We start from the raw sequence: 20,918 nt of genomic DNA, 5'->3' as shown, positions 1-20,918 counted from the left end.
TGTGGTCTTTCTTATGATTGTGTCCTATAAACAGCAAAAGTGTTCGATAAATCTTTGTCCAGTGAATGAATAATCGATAAATCAGTGTTGACATTGTGAGTGTATGAGTATAATTGAATCATCAAGCAACCACTACAGCAGGTCTGTATTTTTTTAAATATCCTTAAAAAGATAGCTACTGTTGTTATGTGATTACTCTTCCCCAGGTATTATAAGTTCGCTCCTTTAATCCTGATATAATCCTGTGAGAGACATAAACTTTTCAGTCAAGGAAAGCAAAGTTCAGAAAATTTGGATAAGCCATCTGAAGTGACCTAATTAGTAAGCACCTGAGCCAGATCTGAACCTGGGCCCAGCAGACTCCGAGTCTAAGTTCTTAGCCCGTGTGCTGCACAGCCACAAGTAAACTTCCTAAGAATGTCTTCCTCTCCAGGCATGCCCAAGATTGCTGCCTGCAAGCCAAACCGCTCAGCTAATATTATTCTGCTTCCCTCAATCTCCCAGTTATCCCAGAGAAGGGTGATCTAGGGCCAGCTTTCTCTGCCATGACGCTATTGACATCTTGGGCCAGATCGTCATCTGTTGTGTTGGTGACTGTCCTGTGCATTATTGGATGTTTAGCAGCGTTTCTGCCTCAACCCCACTAGATGCCAGTAGCACCTGCCCCTGCCCCCCTTGTGACAACCAAAAATGCCTCTAGTTATTGCTAAATGTTTCCTGAGTGGCAAAATAGTCCCTCGTTGAGAATCACTGATCTAAGGCATCCCATAGAACAACTGACCCCCAAAATAAGCATCTCCCTTACTTTTCTCACAATATCCTGGAACAATAATAATTTTTTTTTTTTTTTTTTTGAGACAGATTCTCGCTTTGTTGTCCAGGCTAGAGTGAGTGCCGTGGTGTCAGCCTAGCTCACAGCAACCTCAAACTCCTGGGCTCGAGTGATCCTCCTGCCTCAGCCTCCCGAGTAGCTGGGACTACAGGCATGTGCCACCATGCCCGGCTAATTTTTTATATATATATCAGTTGGCCAATTAATTTCTTTCTATTTATGGTAGAGACGGGGTCTCACTCTTGCTCAGGCTGGTTTCGAACTCCTGACCTTGAGCAATCCGCCCGCCTCGGCCTCCCAAGAGCTAGGATTACAGGCGTGAGCCACAGCGCCCGGCCAATTTTTTAACACTTCCTCCATGGCTACTCAAGAGGAGGCTCAGCTCACCTAAATCCCTCCTGCTGCATACAGGTCAGCATCCTTAATCTGAAAATCAGAAATTCAGAATGCTCCAAAATCTGAAACATTTTTAGCAGTCACGTGACACCACGAGTGGAGAATCCACACATGACCTGGTGTGACAGGTCACAGAGAAAACATAGTCAAACTTTGTTTCATGCTCAAATTATTAAAAATATTATATAGGCTGGGCACGGTGGCTCACGCCTGTAATCCTAGCTCTTGGGAGGCCGAGGCGGGCGGATTGCTCAAGGTCAGGAGTTCAAAACCAGCCTGAGCAAGAGCGAGACCCCGTCTCTACTATAAATAGAAAGAAATTAATTGGCCAACTGATATATATATAAAAAAAAATTAGCCGGGCATGGTGGCACATGCCTGTAGTCCCAGCTACTCGGGAGGCTGAGGCAGCAGGATCGCTCGAGCCCAGGAGTTTGAGGTTGCTGTGAGCTAGGCTGACACCACGGCACTCACTCTAGCCTGGACAACAAACCGAGACTCTGTCTCAAAAAAAAAAAAAAAAAAATATTATATAAAATTACCTTTACCTTCCTATAAGGTATATGAAACATAAACTTAGACTTGGCTCTCACGCCCAAGATATCTCATTATGTGTATGCAAATATTCCAAAATCCAAAAACATCCTAAATCTGGAACACTTCTGGTCCCAAGCATTTTGGGACACTCAACCCGTACTTTCTTCATGCCAGGTTTCTGGAGGAGATCTGCATACTCGTTTTATTGAATAACCCTTAGCCTTCCTCAGTTCTTTTAACTATCTCTTTTGGTAAAGAAATTTCTGGAATAACAAGAAATTGTTTGTTCCATGAAAGAAGAATGATCGATTATTCATTCAATGAATATGGATTGAACACCACCCTGGGACTCTTTTCTCTGGATGACTTTGTGACAGCCTCCTTGTTGTGAAGGCCACACAAGGACCCGGTCTTCCTAGACATGACCATCAAAGCCCCCAACAGAAACTTTCGGGCTGGGTCTCCAGTCTTTGTCCGGACAACCCGAACCACACCCCTTTCACTGTGTGCTTACTTTTTCCCAGGATCAAGCATGAAAACATTGTGACCCTGGAGGACATCTATGAGAGCACTACTCACTACTACCTGGTCATGCAGCTGTAAGTGAAAAGTGACAAGGGTGACCCGCTTCCTCCACGGAGGTCTGGTGGGGCCTGAGGGGCCTAGAGGAGGTTGGACAGGGGTTAGGGAAGGATAGGGATTCAAAGACAAAATCAAGATTAGTTTAAGAGGCTCAGAAATGCCGAGAGTCCTTTTAGGCTCAGTATCCCTGGGAGCAGGGATGTTCTGTGTGGGCCCAGGCGTAAAGCTAGAGCGGAATATTGAGTCGGTCTGTACCTTGCTAGTGTTAGAATATTTCCTACCAGTCAGCAGATAGCTGCGACCCCAACCTTTCCATGCTCCTCTGCTGCCCCGCCCCTCCCCTGGAACTTTCTGGACCTCCTCACAACCCAGCAACCCAAAGGGCAAAGCCAGGCATGGCAGAGAACCACCAGGACCCTTTTCTGGACTCAATGGCTTGAGTCCATTCTAACCAGTCCAGGTCCGTTAAATTGGATAGTAAATGTTTTAACATCACTCCAAGGCAAAATTACTGTACGAGTGAAAGCCACAGGTAGATAGATTTTAATATAAAGAAAGACGTTTTCAAAAGAGAGCCACCCAAAGTTAAAAACAGGCTGTGATGATGCGTGTCCATCTGTAGGACTGAAATGTTGCTTCCTTAGCAAGGTCTCTGGTCGTTATCATATCCAAATAAGAGTTCTGCTGGACGGTGACCGCTGTGGAAGTTAGTCACTGCTCCTGCGGAGGTAGTGACTTCTCGGACTCTGACTAGCAAACTTCTAGGCAAAAATAGTGTAGATGGTACTCAAGAAATGGGGGTTGGACTTGATCTTTAAGCTTCCCTAAGCCCTGAGATACCAAACCATGTGAGTCTCAAAATACCCCTACAGCCCTACCCATGATTCCAGCTTTAGGTAGCCCAATTTTCAAAAGTGAGAAAAGAAATCCTGATATAAGCACAGTTAGTCTCATTTGCACACCTCTCTCCTGCTCTGCCCCATTTCAGCGTGACCTCTCTCTTTCATCACGGCTTCCTGTGTCCCAGGCCAGGAAAGAAGGCAGCTAAGACATGTGTCCATACTAAGGGATTATTGGCTTCTTGTGCAGCCCCAAGCAGGGGCATTTGCATTTCAAAGGAAGTTTCCAGAGAGAGGCCAATGCTCAGCCCAAAGAAATGATTCCCTCGTGATACCCCCCCCAGGTACCCAGAGGAGGTGTTCTGAGACTGGGGTGATTCTCCCGCACCTCTCAAATCGCAGCTCATGGGCACCTGCCTGCTCTGCCCCAGCTGTGACCCCCATGGCCACAGAGCAAACACATTCTCATTACTCTGACCTGAATGAGAACTGAATTCCTTCTCTTGCCCCTGTGCCCACAGTGTCTCTGGTGGGGAGCTCTTTGACCGGATCCTAGAGCGGGGTGTCTACACAGAGAAGGACGCCAGTCTGGTGATCCAGCAGGTCTTGTCAGCAGTCAAGTACCTCCACGAGAATGGCATCGTCCACAGAGACTTAAAGGTGCCAAGGCAGGAGTCCTCGGTGGGAGACAGACAATGACCCTTAAGGAGGCTGCATGGGTCACAGGACGCCTAAGCTCTGTAAAGCAAGAGGGTCGGATTAGTTGACTCCCAAGGCCCCTTCTGCCCTCAGATTCCTTAAGCAAACTTTGAAAGGCCGAGTGACCATTGTCCATTTGCACCTCGATCTTTTCCTGAACGTTTCACTGTGCCTCACCCTACTTGGATACCAAAATAATCCATGCGTCTTGAACTCAGCCGCAGTCAAAATCAAATGCAACAGAGGCCGGGCGCGGTGGCTCACGCCTGTAATCCTAGCACTCTGGGACACCAAGGCAGGTGGATTGTTTGAGCTCAGGAGTTCGAGACCAGCCTGAGCCAGAGCGAGACCCCACCTCTACTAAAAATAGAAAGAAATTAATTGGCCAAATAAAAATATATAGAAAAAATTAGCCGGGCATGGTGGTGCATGCCTGTAGTCCCAGCTACTCGGGAGGCTGATGCAGGAGGATTGCTTGAGCCCAGGAGTTTGAGGTTGCTGTGAGCTAGGCTGACGCCACGGCACTCTAGCCCAGGCAACAGAGTGAGACTTTGTCTAAAAAAAAAAAAAAAACAAAAAACAAAAACAAATGCAACAGAATACTTATTGCGGGTCTGCATTGCACAAGGCATTGCACCAGACTTTGGAGATATCAGAGGCAATTAACCAAGGATCGGTTCTCTCAAAAAGCAAACAGTCCTGGGGTAGCTGGGAGGGAGGGAAGGGAGGGGTTGGGACACCGATGGCTGTGGGGCTGAGCAAGGTCAGGGCCATGGCGTGAGGCACAGTGCCAGGGCACAGGGGCAAGCGTGCAGGGGGGAGGAAGGAGGAAACCGTGGGGGAAGATGAGCTGGCCTTGCATTCAGGAGCCCGGGGTTCAGCTTCCTAAGAAATTATATATTAAGGAGAAGTAAAGAGATATGTGTTTCTGGTGATTATATCCTACGCTCACATCTCTCTTGTTCTACAGCCTGAAAACCTGCTGTACCTTACTCCCGAAGAGAATTCTAAGATCATGATCACGGACTTCGGTCTGTCCAAGATGGAACAGAGTGGTGTCATGTCCACTGCCTGCGGGACCCCGGGCTATGTGGGTGAGTCTCGGAACAGGAGGGAGGTTGACCAGTTGGCTACGCTCAACACCTGGGTTGTTACTCATGGGAGTGACTGTGAGGGAACAGGGGCTATCCAAGCAGAGCATTCCCTCATGGGGTATAGGGCCAGCCAATGCATCCTTTTCTAGAACTGCTCCTACTATTCTCAAATCCTACGGCCTTCCCTGCCTGCTGCCCACAGCCCTGCCTCTATCCTGGCTCCCACCCCTGCAGGCAGACTACCGCCTTAGTCTTTCTGGCTGCACCGGGGACAGAGACAGGATGACAAACCCAGAGATAAGAGCTGAGGGGTTGAGCACAGCCCCTTACCTCTCTCCCACTTTGGAGGAGACCTCAGCTCCCCCCTGTTGGGAGCCTGGAAGCCCAGGACATTGAGTTTGGGCCTGAGGAACCCGGATGTACCCCCAAGGAAGCGCTCTGGGAAACTGGCAGGGGTGGGGCCTCCTGTCTGAACAGCCCTGTGGGCTTCCAGGCCCCCAAAAACATGTGAGCAGGCAGGGCACCTGGGACAGTATTCCTGTGACCCGCATTCACTGCTGCCCTTCCTCTTAGCCTGTGGCCACCTGTTTGGGGCTGGGGAATGGGAAGCAGAGCCCTGACTTGAGAGAAGGGATCTCTCCCACAAAGAGAGCCGTTCACTCACCGGCAGGTACTGAGTCCACTGCTACAAGCCCTGGTGTCTGGGACAAGCACAGACAGCCCAGCCGCTCCCTACTGCCCTCGGGCTCCCACCCGGAGGAGGGCTTGCTCTTGCCCTCCTGGAGCTCTCAGTCTGATGGGGCAGGCTAAGCTCCAGCCCTCAGAAGGTGCCAGAGTCTGATGGGGGAGTTACCGCCTGCCCTCTGGGAGCACTTAACTTGGCGGGGGATGCAGCCTCTGCCTTCCAGGAGCCCCCAGTCCAGCAGGAGACAGACAGATGACAGCCCCTGCACCGCAGACCTCCTGCCTGAAGGGAGAGGCACAGCCCTTGCCCTGGGGTTCCCCTACCTGAGTGGGGAGACACAGGCCCTGCCTTCAGAGAGCGCCCAGTCTGACCTGGGGGACACAGCCCTGGAGACCCCCAGTCTTTCTTTTGGACACAGAGTCTCCCTCTGTTGTTGCTCGGGCTAGAGTGCCGTGGCATCAATCTAGCTCACAGTAACCCCAAACTCCTGGGCTCAAGCGATCCTCCTGCCTCAGCCTCCCGAGTAGCTGGGACTACAGGCTCATGCCACCACGCCCGGCTAATTTTTTCTATTTTTAGTAGAGACGGAGTCTCGCTCTTGCTCGAGCTGGTCTCTAACTCCTGAGCTCAAGCTATCATCCCACCTGAGCCTCCCAGAGTGCCAGGACCACAGGCGGCGTGAGCCATCGTGCCCGGCCTGAGACGCCCAATCTGAGGGGGCAATCGTGGAGGCAACGCCCAGTCTAAGGGGGAAGTCACGGTCTCTCTTTGAATGAAGATTTAGTCTTCCTGGAAGAGACATAACCCCTGCTCTTGGGGAGTTTTCAGTCTCATGGTAACACCACCTTCCCCTGGTCTCCCCTACTAGGGAAGCTCTTGCCAACCTCCAGCCCCCACCCCAGAGCCTCCCCCTCTCGCCCCAGCCCTGACTCTGCCCTTGGTGTGCTGCAGCTCCGGAAGTGCTGGCGCAGAAGCCCTACAGCAAGGCTGTGGACTGCTGGTCCATCGGCGTCATCACCTACATCCTGTGAGTAGCCGCTGGCCTTGGCTCAGCTCCCGGGGAATCTCGGAGCCCGCTGGCCCTGCCCCTCCCACGGCCCATCTCAGCTCCTCCCCCATAGCAAGCACATGTGCACACACTTGCACACACGTGCACACACTTACACACACTTGCACACACGTGCACACACTTACACACACGTGCACACATGTGCACACAACTTGTGCACACCGCTCCATAGCTTCCTCTGTCTTGACCTCCACCAAGTTATAAAAACTGAGCCCAGCGTGAACCCACTACCTCCCCCCTCTGCTGCATCCACCCCTACTTTCTGTCAATGGACTTGTGAGTCTGTCCGCCCCTGGGGAACGAGCAGGGAAAAAGAGAGAGGCCGAGACAGGCGCGGAGGCCGGGTGGACCCGCTGCCCCTGCGTCCCAGCCTTCCCTCCCGAGGCAGAACGGTGACCTGCAAGAAGCCGGCCGGGGTCTCCCTGGGTCGCTCCCTTGCACACACTCCCAGGCTCGCCCTTTCCTGCCCTGCTCATCACCTCCTCCCCACGGTCCCCCTCACCTACACAGACTTGCCCTTAGGACCACAACCCACTATGGGATGTTTGCCCCTTCGTGTGAATTCGGTTCTCTATTTCCTCAGTGCATGTTGAATAATTACTCTCATTCACTCATTTACCCAGCCAGAGTCACCGACTGCTCTGCGTCAATCCCTGGGCTTGGTGCTCAAGATAGAGCAGTGAACACAACAGCCTAAATAAATCCCTCATGAAACTTACATTCAGGCGGGCATTCTACCAACCTTCTTCAAGCTGTTTTACATGGCATCCAAGAGCCAGGGGAAGCACAGGGAGGGTGGTGAGGGTTTGGGACAATGACTTACAGAGGGACCCTCCAGGGCTGCCTATTCCAAGCCCCGGCACCTGCGTAAACACTTTATTCCTGAATCAGAGGCAGACACGTGTCCTGGTCACACCGCTGGTCTGGGACCCCATTGCCCATCTGTGTGTGCACAAGGGGGATCAGGAGGGAAGAGAGAGGCTGGCCCCAGGAGGACAGGGTTGCTCAGCTGCGTGCCTTTCTCCCGTCCCACTGCAGGCTGTGTGGGTACCCCCCTTTCTACGAAGAAACTGAGTCTAAGCTTTTTGAGAAGATCAAGGAGGGCTATTATGAGTTCGAGTCTCCATTCTGGGATGACATTTCCGAGTCAGGTAAGGCCGGTAGGTGTGAAAGACAGACAGTAGACGCGAGGCAGCGGCTGCCAAGAGAAAAGAGCTTAACAAAGGATGACAGTGCTGGCTCCTCAAAGTCCCTGAGGATCTCATAGAACAGGCTGCCAAGGAAAGTGGAGAAATCTTCATCGGCTTCAAGGGCCAGATAAATAATTTACATCTAAGGGCCAGGCTCTTGTTTTTCTCTGGGCAGAACCACAGTATGCCTGGCGAAGGGGTCGTGGGGGGTGGGCAGTTTAGCTGAGAGGCGGGGAGGGCAGAGGCAGGCGGCAGGGGAGTGAGTGTTCCAGGCAGGAGCGCCAAAACCAAAGGGGCAGACCCCAACGAGAGTGTGCAACGTCTGTGTGTGAGAAGACGGTCATTCCACGCTTGCCGGGCCTCTGACATCAGAGCTGGGACAAGCCGGCACTCACATGTGTGCCCATGTGCCGGCGCTGGCCCGTTTTGGTGCAAATGCGCACACAAGGGACGTGCGGGCACATGGGTGCCGCGTGACGAGTGCTGTCTCTGCAGTGCTGTGTGGGTGAGGCTCTCAGAACCTCTCTTCTTTGGTGGTTTATGGTGGGTTGTTTTTACGTGGTTTGGATATTTTTTTTTCTTCCTCTCTTTTAAGCCTCTTAAAATTGCCTCTTTGGAAAATCAGCTAAAGATGCATTCACTGCCACCCACCAGCCCCGGAAGTGAATTTCCATCAGTCGTGAAATCTGGTCCTTACTTGTCGTGTCTCTCTGCTTGTTCCTCTCAGCCAAGGACTTTATTTGCCACTTGCTGGAGAAGGACCCGAATGAGCGGTACACCTGTGAGAAGGCGTTGAGTCACCCCTGGTGAGTGAGCAGCGGGCCGGACCCTGGCCCCTGGCCTGGCGGTTCCCAAAGCCGTGCTGACTTGTCACGTCCCATTCCCCGGAATCCGCTTGCCCTGAGCCATGCACTGTGGTGACAACCAAGGGGCACACGGCTGTTCATCAGGGCCAGGCGGAGATGCAAACAGCAGTGCACCTGTTAACGGAGCACGTTCAGACCTCAGGGTGGCGGCCGAGTTGTCCCAGCCACGCGCAGGAGATGGGCGTGGCCAGGCGCTGTCGTCAGCACCGGGGCGGGGCGCAACGCTCAGTCCCAGGTACTGGAGGGGCACTGCAAACAGGCAATCCTCTCCTGTCCTTAAGAGCTTCGTTTTACTCTGGTTTCAAAGCCTGTTCCAGGTGAAGTGGTTTAAGAACAATCACAAAGCCACCAAGTGATAAAATAGGAAAAGAAAGTCTTGGAACACTTTTTTTTTTTCATGTTACTCCCCTGCTCAAGAATTTGCGATAGCTCCCCGCTTCCCGCCGGGTAAGCCTAGAGTCCTCTGTCTTTTAGGTTTTTCTTAATCCGGACTGACCCTTTATCTCCAGCATCATTTCCCCGGATGCCCGACACACATTCTCTGTCCCAGATAGGCCTAAGGGCTCTCCCTCTGTCCCTGCCCTCTGCCACGTACCAAGGTCCTTCCTAACTACACCTTGGGTCAGACCCCTTTCACTGCCCACAATGTCCTGCCTCTTGCCCTGTACGCAGCATCCGTCAGGATCCAGATCAGTCTCTGCCCTTCCCTGAAGCCCTCACCCCTGCAGTCCATGCAGACCTCCCCGTTTCTCTCTATTAATTACACAGCTCACCCTAAATCACTCTAGTCCATGGCATGAGCAGCGCCCCACACCTAGGTCATAAGCTCCCAGGGGTCGGGGCCCATGCCTCGCACTTCTCGGGGTCCGCAGCAGTCAGTGCGGGACTGTTCACACAGCAAGCGTCTGGCGCACGTAAGAGACGGGGAGTGGGAGGCCAAGCGAGTAGGAAAGGGGCAGGCTGTGCCAGGTGGCGCCAGACAGTCCCCACCAAGGAAGCCTTCCAGGAGGAAGTGAATTCTGAACAAGGGTTTGGGCTAAAGGACAGTGACCACCCAAGTGGTCTGCAATGCTGGGGTCAATAAACTTTCTCTGTAAAGGACCAGAGAGTAAATAGTTCAGGCTCTGCTGGCCATACTGTCTCTATGGCAACTACTCAACCCTGCTGTTGTAATGCAAAAGCAGCCATGGACAATACTGAAATGAGCACGGCCGTGTTCCAATAAAACCTTACTTACAAGAACAGGAAATGGGTAGATTTGGCCTACAGGCCACAGTTTGCCAACCCTGCTCTGAAAGGTTTTTTGTTTTTTGTTTTTTGTTTTTTGAGACAGACTCTCACTCTTTGCCAGGGGTAGCTCACAACAACCTCAAACTCCTGGGCTCAAGCGATCCTCCTGCCTCAGCCTCCCGAGTAGCTGGGACTACAGGCATGTAGCCATCATGCCCGGCTAATTTTTTCTATGTATTTTTAGTTGGCCAATTAATTTCTTTGTATTTTTAGTAGAGAGGGGGTCTTGCTCTTGCTCAGGCTGGTTTTGAACCCCTGGCCTTGAGTGATCCGCCCGCCTTGGCCTCCCAGAGTGCTAGGATTACTGGCGTGAGCCACCACCGCACCCCGCCTGAAAGTTTTTGATTTTGCCAAAGTATGAGCCCACTACAACCTGAACCAGCAGACAGAAGGGCACTCCTTGCAGCCCTTTCCTGCTGTAGGCTGCCCTTCTCCTGGGCACCCTACACTGCTTTAGCCTGGACCTGCATGCTCCCTGCCCACCCCGGCTGGGGGTCCACAGCCCCCTAGTAGCCAGGTGTCCCCTCGTGCACCCGCAGGATTGACGGAAACACAGCCCTCCACCGCGACATCTACCCGTCGGTCAGCCTGCAGATCCAGAAGAACTTCGCTAAGAGCAAGTGGAGGGTAAGCTGTCCTCCCCGCGGGTGAGCGGGCAGTCTGGGCCCCGGGAGGCTGGGCTGGCGGGGGCTGCCAGGAGGGCTTTCCCTGGGGCGTCCCGGCAGGCACTGGAGCTCCCCGCACCCTCCCTGGAAGGAGAAGTGGCACGCTGGTTTCTCGAGGCCATCAGGCAAAGGGAAGCCTTGAGCCCGGGGTCCCCTGAGGCCGCTCTCCCGTCTCCGCAGCAAGCCTTCAACGCGGCGGCCGTGGTGCACCACATGCGGAAGCTGCACATGAACCTGCACAGCCCCGACGCCCGCCCCGAGGTGGAGAACAGGCCGCCCGTCGTCACGCCAACCTCAGAAGCCTCCAGCCCCAGCTCCCCTGAGATCGCCATCACCGAGGCGCCCGTCCTGGACCAGGGCGTGGCGCTCCCGGCCCTGACCCGGCTGCCCTGCCAGCACGGCCGCCGGCCCCCTGCCCCCGCCGGCAGGTCCCTCAACTGCCTGGTCAACGGCTCCCTCCGCATCAGCAGCAGCCTGGTGCCCATGCACCAGGGGCCCCTGGCCGGCGAGCCCTGCGGCTGCTGCTCCAGCTGCCTGAGCACCGGGAGCAAAGGGAAGTCCTCCTACTGCTCCGAGCCCACGCTCCTCAAAAAGGCCAACAAGAAACAGTACGTATTCTCAGCCAGAGCCGGAGCCCCAGCCCCGCTCGGCCCGGTTCTGAAAGAACTCAGGCAGAAAGACTGACAGCAATGGACATAAAGGCCTCTCCTGCTCACGGGCAGCCCTCAAGGGTGGGAAGAGCTCTGGGTCAGAGGTCAAGGGAAAGGCTTCCGGCCCTGTCCCTGTCACACTACTCACTGGCTGTGAGGCCATTGACAAGTCAGTGAATGTCTCTGCCTCCAGTTTACTCATCTGTAAAATGGGTGGACTGAAGTATATGCACCTGCTGAGCCTGCCTCACAGAGGCACTGTAAAAATCCAGTGAAGCAACAGATTACAAAAGCCCACAGAGAACTGGGTGCATGTGAGTTTCTGGGCATTCGATTCCTCGAGTTTCCAGGGCCTCTCTGTCTTGGAGGAGGAACGGGGCCGGCAGGAGTTGGCGGTCTTGTATGTCTTCTCCGCCGGGGCTTGAGCTTTCTGAGCCTCGTGAACGGAGAGCTGAGCGGATGCCACGGGCGCAGAGAGCCGCCCCCCAAGTCGTCTCCCTTCCTCCAATGCTTCAGAGGCTGCTGCTTCCTTTCCCTTCCAGGAACTTCAAATCAGAGGTCATGGTGCCGGTGAAAGGCGGCGGCGGCTCCCACTGCCGGGCAGGGCAGACCGGCGTCTGTCTCATCATGTGATCCCGGAGCCTGTGCCCCCGTCACCGCAACTTTCAGGTGAGGACAAGAGGCCCAGAGGGCCGGGGCCCGGGGCCTGGGGAGAGCTTCCGTCCCAGGGGAGAGCGCCAAGCGGGAGTCGCAGTGATGGGGTCTGCAGTGATGGGGGGGGCAGGGTGGCTGGAGATGGCAGCCCCACCCTCACCCCGCACCCACTCCCGCAGGAGAGATGTTCAGCTCCTCTCTGCCCTTCCAAGCGTGGCGTCCACCCGGCAAGCAAGGACAGAAGAGCAAGTGGAGCAGGGCCTGGCAGGAGCGGGTTCTGGTCAGAGGCACCAGCCCCCCCTCAAGGAGGCCCGGGAGGGAGGCCCCGAGGCCTGGAGGCCTCTGTTGAAGCTTCAGGCAGGAGGAGCAGCACCCGCCGGCTTCCGGGTCCCCCCCGACCTGCCTGCTCCCTGCCCCCGCGCCCCGCGTGCCATGGCTCTGTGCAGTGTGCGTAGATAGCTCTCGCCTGGGTCTGTGTGCTGTTTGTCGTGAAAAGCTTAATGGGCTGGCCAGGCTGTGTCACCTTCTCCAAGCAAAGCCATATGGAACATCCACCCAGCCCCCGCTCTGCACACGCTCCGTCCTCGCGGCCAGAGCGGGCTCGCTGACGTAGCTGCCTGCCCATCTGCATGAGCGGCAGGCGGCTCCCCGCGGTCCGCCCTGAGCTCTCATCGCTCACCGCGGGCTCAGTTCTCACCCACGCTGAGACCCAGCCAGCCAGCTCCCGGGCACACTTCTGTCCCCTCCCTCTGTGCCTCAATCTAAAAGCAGCGCCGCACCCTCCGGGGTGGGATGGAAAGACACTCACGACTAGGGACTGTCGAGAATTCTCACCCTGGCCGCAAACCCTCCACGCACACAACCAATTACCTTAACGCTGGAAGTTGACTACTTTACTCTCAGCCAGGAATTCTGATCCCGCCTCTGCCCCCCTTTCTCTCCTTGAAAGACAGGCTCGTCCTTGTTCTTGTCCTTCCCCGGTTCCCTCACTGCCCCCCGCCCCCTCCAGCTTCATGCTCAGTGTTGTGCTCAATAAAATGGACATATTTTTCTCTACAAGGTTGCATTTGGTTCTTTCAAGGTCAGGACACTGCTGAGCCTGTCCGGAGTGGAAAGTGCATGGGCGGCTGAGGTCAGGCAGGAGCCAGCACTGTGGCTGGTGGGTGTGTTAGGAGCAAACGGCGCGCCAGGCACCCTGTGTGTGACATGAGCTTCACGAGTCACACAATTGACTCCGCGACTCCTCCCGACAGCCCCTTGGGGTGGGCAGTCTGGCTCCAGCAGCTGTTTTCTTAAAGACTGCATTAGCTGGGCGTGAGTTTGAGCCCCCGACCTGCCGTGCCGGTGACCTTGGGTAAGTCACTTAGCCTTCTGTGCCTTGCTCTCTTCACCTGTCCGGTGGGAACGACAGCAGCACTTACATCATGAGAAAATGCAGGTGACATGCCCAGCACAGCACCGAGTGAATAATCAACGTGATTAACAATGGTCAAGAAGGTAACACAGATAAAACGCCTGCACACAGATGTCCATGCCATTCCATCGTCTCTCCCCGCCCTGCACACACACCCATTTACATTTGAGACCTCGAGAGACACAGATCCTAGTCCTGCCTCTGGAAGCTCTGTGATGTTGGACGCGTTACTTAGCTTCCATGGATTTCTCTCTCCTACCTGTAAATGGGAAGCTGTACGGCTGTTCAAAGGCGAAAACTGCACCTCTGGTCTCTCAAGGACAGAACCCGTCAGATCCTGGGGCGGAGGGGCCCAGGCCCCCTAGTGTGGGTGCCAAGCAAGCCGAACGGAGCAGAGCACCCAGGAACTCCACGTGGGAAGCAGCAACAAGGAACAGAGGCTTACTTAGCTGGGAGACAGACCATTTTCCCTCTTTGAACCTCCAAGGCTCCTTTCCAAAGATTTTTATTGGCCTCTTCATTTTTACATTATTTTTTTGTTACGTTTTTGTGTTGGTCTAGGATTCAGCTACAAGAGAGAACAAAGGGCAAGGACCCTGCCCAGCCCAGCTCCCTTGGCTGGAAAGCTCACGATGACATGTCCACCTCCGTCATCTCTGTCCTTCAAATGTAGTTGTCCCATCAGCTCAGGCTCAGCGGAAGCCCAGGGTGATCTTAATGGCTGCACGCCAGGGGTGGTCCGGGCTGTGCCTGAGCGGTAACAAAGTCCCCTGGGCTGGGGCACATTCCAACCCAGTCTGCCCACCAAGAGCAAAGAGGGCAGGTGCGCGGGGCCTGGGCTGGGACCGGCGCGTCACTTGCAGGTGGCGTAGTAGAGCACTCGCGAGTTGATGTGGTCTCGGATCTGCTCCACGCGCTTCTCCAGCCCGGTCAGGTCCGCCGAGCGCAGCATGATGGCCTGGCTGCCCCGCACGAGCTCCGACTCCATGTCTGGGGCAAATGCAACAGCAGTGGGAGGAGGAGTTGGTGGTGAGACACCCAAAGCCTCCCAACCCTTCCCTCTCCTCCCCTACCTGCAGGAGCACGTGCAGGAGAAACGCCGTCCAGGGGAATCTGGCCACTAAGGCGGCGATCCCTCCCGCCTCTACCCCACGCTTAGAAACCTGGCAGGGGTCGGGTCCCCAGAGGCCCCCACTCCCAATTATTCCTGTGCCCTCCTCCCTCTCTCTGCCCCGGGCTCTCTCAGTTGTCCCAGGCTGATGAGGGAGGCCACAGGCACCAAGATTAGCAACCCGACGTTGGTGGACCCGGACAGCTGCCATCCCACCAACGATCCTCGAGTGGGCAAAAGAACTGGCCGGGTGACCAGAACTCCTCCCCACTTTCCCGTCCCAAAGTGCCACTCCGGATAAATCTAGGCCTCCTCCTCCGTTCCCTTCTGCACACCACCACCAGATTTTGCCAGTCCGGCCTATTCCCCTGTCCCTCCAGGCAGGAGTTCCTCTGCCACATCCACGAAAGCTGGTACCCAGCCTCAGCCTGAACCTTCCCAGGAACAGCGGGGGAGCAGGACCTGCCTCACGAGGCTCCAACTTTAAGGCAGCTCTGGTAATTAAAAAACCATTTTGGCCGGGCGTGGTGGCTCACACCTGTAATCCAAGCTCTCTGGGAGGCCCAGACGGACCGATCGCTCAAGGTCAGAAGTTAGAGACCAGCCTGAGCAAGAGTAAGACCCTGTCTCTACTAAAAATAAAGAAATTATATGGACAACTAAAAATATATAGAAAAAATTAGCCGGGCATGGTGGCGCATGCCTGTAGTCCCAGCTACTCGGGAGGCTGAGGCAGAAGGATCGCTTGAGCCCAGGAGTTTGAGGTTGCTGCGAGCGAGGCTGATGCCACGGCACTCTAGCCTGGGCAACAGAGTGAGACTCTGTCTCAAAAAAAAAAAAAATCATCTTCTCATGAAGCCAAAATCTGATCCCTTCTTGCTTCCCCCCAGTTGTCCCAGGCCTGTCTCCTGGGGATACGAGAATGTATCTCTCTGCTCCCACGTGACAATCCTTCACACTCCTGAGGTTTTACTGTCTCCAGGCTAACCCTCTCTAGTTCTTTCATCCTCTCCCATCTGATACAATGGCCGAGTCACTCCCCCAACCGCATGTGCATGCGGGTTGAGCCATCACCTCGGCACCATGCCCCAGGTGCGACCCCATGAGCAGAGTGCGACAGCGTTATCAGTGGGTCAACATGGAGCCAGCGGGCACCGCACGGACACACAGGCTGATAAAATATTGCAATACGCCCGTAGTGGCTGTTAAGTAGCCGCTGCTCTCAGCCCCCTCCCCCCCCGGAACTCCCCGTGCACCCTCCTCCCATTCCCCTGCAGTGAAAGGCCAATTCCTGCAAGCAGGTACATTCCTATTCCAGCGCTACAACCTGAGCCTTTCCCGGCTGGTGGGCACGTGCCACACCAGCGGCTACATAGTGTTACTGTCACCCCTGAACTAGTAGCCCCCTTACTGCGGCTGCTTTGTGCTTATTAATTCTTTTGGCAGTACCAAGACCTTGCCAGCTTACAACAAGCTTGCAGTTACTCAAACTCTTGGGTCATTTTCAGGTGAGTGACAATTCGTGTTTGCTTATCACTCAGCAGTTATAAAGTATCTTCAGTGACCGTAGCCACGGAGAGGCCAGGCCTCCCCTGAGCTGTACCTGTGGGTTTAAGCCCAAACAGGGCCAGGGTGCAAGGTCACTTTTCTCTTTATTTAATTTCATCCATTAGCCCATCTGCCCATCCTTTTAGACTTTTGCTATTGCCTTGAATATTGGCTGTAGTGTCGTAAATCTCTGTCACCCACAGATTTGATAAACAGATTCTTGATTGTCATGAAAAGCATGGAAGAGCAAGGCCGGAGCAGGCATTGACCCAGGCGCTGCTTCCTCCACTGGGTCAGCAACTCTCACCTTGCACAAAGGGGTCTCACGTCTGACAACCTCACGTCTATCCGTCACCAACCCAGCAGCCCAGACTTCTCCGCGGGGTCCACCTGGCTACCCAAAGAGACTTCTGCCAACCACTTCTGCTGAAATCCAGAGAAACTCCGCCTGTGGCTTTCACTGGACACACCCCAGCCCGGTGGCCTGTCATCCCACCTCAAAGATTGACTCTGGTTCCTGGGGCCCCTGCTCCCTGTTCTGAGGAAACCTCAGAACCCTTCCAAAAGCTACTCTCACTATGTCTCTGCCATATCCAAAACCCGCGGACGTGCCCTACTGCCTCCAGGGCTGTCCACCCTCTTCTTCCTTGCACTGAAAGGCCAACACATGGACCCGGCCACACTGCCCCATGCCACCCACTTCTCTCCCACCAGCCCCTCGTCAACCCTCCTCTCCTGTCCCCAGCCTCAGAGTGTGCCTTGTTTCTTCTCACCACTCCTGTCCTCTTCCTCACAGCCTCTCCCCCAGGCCTACGCATGCTCCCAGGCCTGCCTCCAATCTCATCCTTTCTTCCCTTCACTGACCATGTCTCTCTGAAATTATTAATCCTCTGAACCCCTAGAGCTCGTACTATTCTGCCCCCAGCACAGACCACCTTGCCCTGTCGAATACAGTTCTGTGCATCGTGCAGGCAACGGGAAGAATGGCCCCATCTGCACTGCAGGCTTCTTGAGCATGGCCAGGGTGGTGTGAACATCTCCGCAGGCCCCAGCCCGTCGTGCATCTCACAGCTCCTAGGAGCTCAGGACACCCACCTGACCTCACTCCCTTAGCTCTGCTGGCTCCAACAAGAGTGGGCTTCAGGAGCCCTGAGTTGGCACCAGCCTTCTGGGGTGCCCGGCCACCCACGCCCTGGACCATTCCCTCACCTTTCATCCTGTCCATCATCTCCACAGTCTCCCCAAACAGCTCCTCCGCCTCTGTCTTCACGCTCATAATCCGGCTGCCCTGTTCACCCAGCATGGGACTCCGACCCAGCCGGTCCTTCAGCTCGGCATATTTCTGCTTTATTCTCTCGAATCCCTGAAAGAGGTAGAATAGTTTCAGTGCCATCAACAGCACCCAAGGTCCTGAAGGCCTGTGCTTAAAGCACTTGATCTCACCCAAATCAACACACAGTGATAAGGTGCATCCCATTATTCCCCGGTTAGGGTTGGTTTTGCCTGTAACAACCCCTGAGCCCCAGACTGTGTCCCTTAAACTTCTGTATTTCCCTCCCTCCCTCCCTAGCTCCTGTCATTGCCCACCTCGCTTCCCACACCATGCCAGGCACGTAATAGTATGTTACTATTAAGCTGCTACTTGACGGTGGACTTAGCAACTCGGTCGCTGTACCAGGATTGCAAGTGCCAGTGTCCCTGGTCCAGGGGGAAGCAGGTGGTACACCTGGGACACCAAGAATGGCTCTTTGATCTTCTCTCTGGTCTAACTGTGACAATAATGGAGCTCAGGTAAGGTAAGACTGTCTGTCCTCCCTGGGGACCCAGGAGACAAGCTCTGCACTGGGCGTCAAGAGACCTGCTCGGTAGACGAGTGTCAGGCCTACGGGACAAGGCACCGCCCCGTCTGTAAAAGGAGAGGGATCAGACTAGATCAGCCCCGGCATCCCCGAGCCAGCTTCACCAAAGGCAGCAGAGGGGGAATTCAGATCCCGGCCAGCTTTAGGTTAATCCTAGAGTCCCCTCCGGTTCTGTTATTATAAGCACTGTTGAGTCCATGGTTTTATAAAGTGTGCAAAGTCCCCTCCTGCTCAGGACCCCCCACGGGCTGTGCGTCACTGGGCTGACTCTGCCCTCTCCGTACCTCCTGGGCACTCAGTGCCCGCTCGCTGGCGCCCTCTGCGAGCTGCTGGGCCTGGCCTGCCTGAGCCCGCTGCTGCTGGGCCTGGCGGCGGAGCTCCCCCATCCGTGCCCAGAAGTCACCCAGCTGCTCCGTCATGCCTGTCACCAGCCTTTCCGCTGGCCCCAGGACCTGCTGAACCTGCACGGAAAGAGGGAGGAGATGTGGGGTTTGCGGTGGGTCCCCCAGGCAAGGGCCTTCGTCCCCGTCTTTTCTCCAACTCAGCAGGCAAGAGGCTCTCTCCCACCAGGACGTCACGACTGCCCCCCTCCCAAGCCCCTACCTGTCCACTGACACCCCGGCCCTTCCTTCTCCAGCCCAGCTGACACCCCACTCCTGCCGCAGCTCGGCCTCCACCCACGCCTTCTGCACCCCAGCCACGAGACCAGAAAACCCACGGCTCAAAGTCAGCCCCAAGGCTTGTAACCCTCCCTCTCTAGAACTCCAGCCCAGGTTCCTTCAGGTCACTCTCTGGAACCTTCTATGCCTTGTGCCTAAATCTGTCTGCTCGTTCCCAGATGTTGGGGGCGGAAGCCGTAACAGCTCACCTCGGCAACCCTGTCCTGGATAAGCTGGAGGGAGCGGCTGGTGCCTTGCATGGTGTCCTGGGCCTCCTGCAGCGCCACCGTGCCCTGCCGCAGGTTCCCGACCACGTCCTCCACCTGGCCCTCCACCGAGTGGGCTCGGCTCCTGGGGGGGGGGGGGAGGGGAGGAGGGAGAGAATGAGTGAATGGTGGATGAGTAAATGTGCGCTTCCCAGCCATCGTGCACCAGTCCAAGAGAACACCGTTCCCAGCCAAGACAAAGAGTGAGGGGAGTATAGACGCAGTCGCTGGGGCATCCGGGACCCCACCAAGCAGACGCGATGGAGGTGAGCGTTACACCTGAGACACCCGCTGGGCAGAGTTTCCAATAAGGGAGACGGCAGCATGCGAGTGAGGTTTAACTTGGACTCTGTGTATTGCTCAGCCACTCCCCGCCACAGTAAGCACCCCCTCCTGTCTCCCCACCCTCTGCACCCCTCTCCCGGCAACGGGGTTGGGGAGCCACACGCCAGCCCCACCCCACGCAGGGAGAAGTACAAGGCCAAGGCCATACCTGGCCTGCTCGGCCTCAGCCTGGAGCCTGCGGGCCCGCGCCACGTCCTGCTTGGTCTGGGACAGCACCAGGTCCACGTTGGGGAGCCTGGCCGCGATGGCCTGGATCTCGTTCATCTTCCGCAGGACTGTGGCCGAGTCCGTGGGCAGCCACAGGGCCAGCACGGCCTCGCTGACCTTCTGGATGGCGGCCGCGTCGGTGTCAGGATCTGGAAGACAGCCGTGTATCTGATGCGGGGGCCCGCTCCGCTCCCCAAAGATCTGAGGCCTCTCCGAGCTGAGCTGCTGCACCCACAGCAGTCACAGGCAGTGGCCTTCTGCCACGGCGGCCCAAGGAGCTGCTGCCCCTCTCAACCTGTTCCCCGGGCATGGCTGGGAATGCTATAGGACGATGATTGTCCTGTGCTCCACGCTGGGGCTGGGAGGAGGAGTGGGGAGCGGGTGTCAGCACAGCTGTGGCAACTAAGTGTCTGGTGCCACAGGAAGCTGTGGGCTGTGGAGACAGCGGTGGTGCCAGACAGCTGGGACTGAACAATGCCTGCAGCACACACACAATCATCCCTAAATGCAGAAGAACGGCCAGGAACTGGAGCCGCTTCCTTGGCAGTGAGACCCCTTCCCCGCACCCCTCCCCGGGCCAGAATGATCATTTTGGCAAAGGCAGATAAGAATCATCAATCAGGTCTTTGCTGGAAAGTCACCTTGGCAGAGAGGCCAACCCCGGCCACCCGATCTAGAATTGCAGCCTCCACCCTAGACCAGCATTCCTTACCCTCCCTCCCTGCCACGGCTGTCTCTGCAGCACTCAGCAACACCCACAGGCTGAACACTGAACTCATTCATCCAGATTTTTGTATCTTTCCCCAGTAGAACGAAAGCCCCACCAGAGCAGGGACTGGGTTTTGGCAATGGCCATACCCCCAGACCCCATGCGGTGCCTGGCACTTGGAGGTCCTCAGGGTTTGCAGAGTGAGTGGAGGATTGAACAGGTCCCAGACCAAGATCTCCCCTTTACTATTCGAGCAGCCCTGGGCAAGTCAACTGGCTTCTCTGAGCTCAGTTTCCTGATCTGGGAAATGGGAATAATGATCCCCAACCTGAGGGTGTGACATGAAATAATCCACTGGCAAGAGTTGTTGCACCAACTCTGGGTCAGAAAATAAGAGGTATAGAGATGACATCCTTTCCCCATCTCTCCCTGTTCCCTTTTACAGATTTCACTGGCTTTGAAGAGTTGAGAAGGGGCACCCACCCACCCCGATGGCTTGCCCTGGGGCCTGAACTCCTCTGGGGCCCCGAGCCCAGCCTCATTCCACAACCAGAGGGTTTGCTCACCAGCTGGCCACACGGGTCCCATCCCCAGCCCCCTCCCTATGCCAGGTGGAAGAACATTCCCGGAAGGTGGAAGCCACGACCATTCATGTCTGTGTCCCTCGGGTCCATGCAGCAGAACACTGCAGGAGCCCAAGTAGTAACTGTGGTTGAGTTTAACTCAGTGGTTTTATCCCAACCGCAAGCTTT

The 20,918-nt window shown here is 55.6% G+C and overlaps 2 protein-coding genes across 6 annotated transcripts in view; one reads left to right on the top strand and one right to left on the bottom strand.

Moving 5' to 3' along the window:
- Positions 1-13,104, top strand: part of CAMK1G (calcium/calmodulin dependent protein kinase IG) — a 30,707-nt gene extending 17,603 nt beyond the window's left edge. The window contains exons 4-13 of the mRNA XM_012781732.3: positions 2,290-2,364; positions 3,708-3,846; positions 4,856-4,979; positions 6,616-6,691; positions 7,772-7,884; positions 8,651-8,729; positions 10,619-10,706; positions 10,925-11,352; positions 11,937-12,063; positions 12,228-13,104. Of these exons, the coding sequence (XP_012637186.1) occupies positions 2,290-2,364; positions 3,708-3,846; positions 4,856-4,979; positions 6,616-6,691; positions 7,772-7,884; positions 8,651-8,729; positions 10,619-10,706; positions 10,925-11,352; positions 11,937-12,027 (1,213 nt within the window). The 3' untranslated portion in view covers positions 12,028-12,063; positions 12,228-13,104. The remainder of the gene's footprint in view (positions 1-2,289; positions 2,365-3,707; positions 3,847-4,855; positions 4,980-6,615; positions 6,692-7,771; positions 7,885-8,650; positions 8,730-10,618; positions 10,707-10,924; positions 11,353-11,936; positions 12,064-12,227) is intronic.
- Positions 13,105-13,951: 847 nt separating this feature from the next.
- The window catches only part of LAMB3 (laminin subunit beta 3), a 49,166-nt gene continuing 42,199 nt past the window's right edge, over positions 13,952-20,918 (bottom strand). For all 5 annotated transcript variants that reach the window (XM_075997100.1, XM_012781726.3, XM_012781724.3 and 2 more), the window contains 5 exons: positions 19,399-19,606; positions 18,849-18,990; positions 18,265-18,441; positions 17,331-17,484; positions 13,952-14,452 (listed from right to left, as the gene is read on the bottom strand). In XM_075997100.1, the coding sequence (XP_075853215.1) occupies positions 14,316-14,452; positions 17,331-17,484; positions 18,265-18,441; positions 18,849-18,990; positions 19,399-19,606 (818 nt within the window). In that variant the 3' untranslated portion in view covers positions 13,952-14,315. The remainder of the gene's footprint in view (positions 14,453-17,330; positions 17,485-18,264; positions 18,442-18,848; positions 18,991-19,398; positions 19,607-20,918) is intronic.

The sequence above is a fragment of the Microcebus murinus genome, chromosome 23, assembly GCF_040939455.1.
Source record: "Microcebus murinus isolate Inina chromosome 23, M.murinus_Inina_mat1.0, whole genome shotgun sequence".
NCBI classification, from domain to species: Eukaryota; Metazoa; Chordata; class Mammalia; order Primates; family Cheirogaleidae; genus Microcebus; species Microcebus murinus.
The sequence above is the reverse complement of the archived record's forward strand: the minus strand, read 5'-3'. Positions and strand labels throughout refer to the sequence as shown.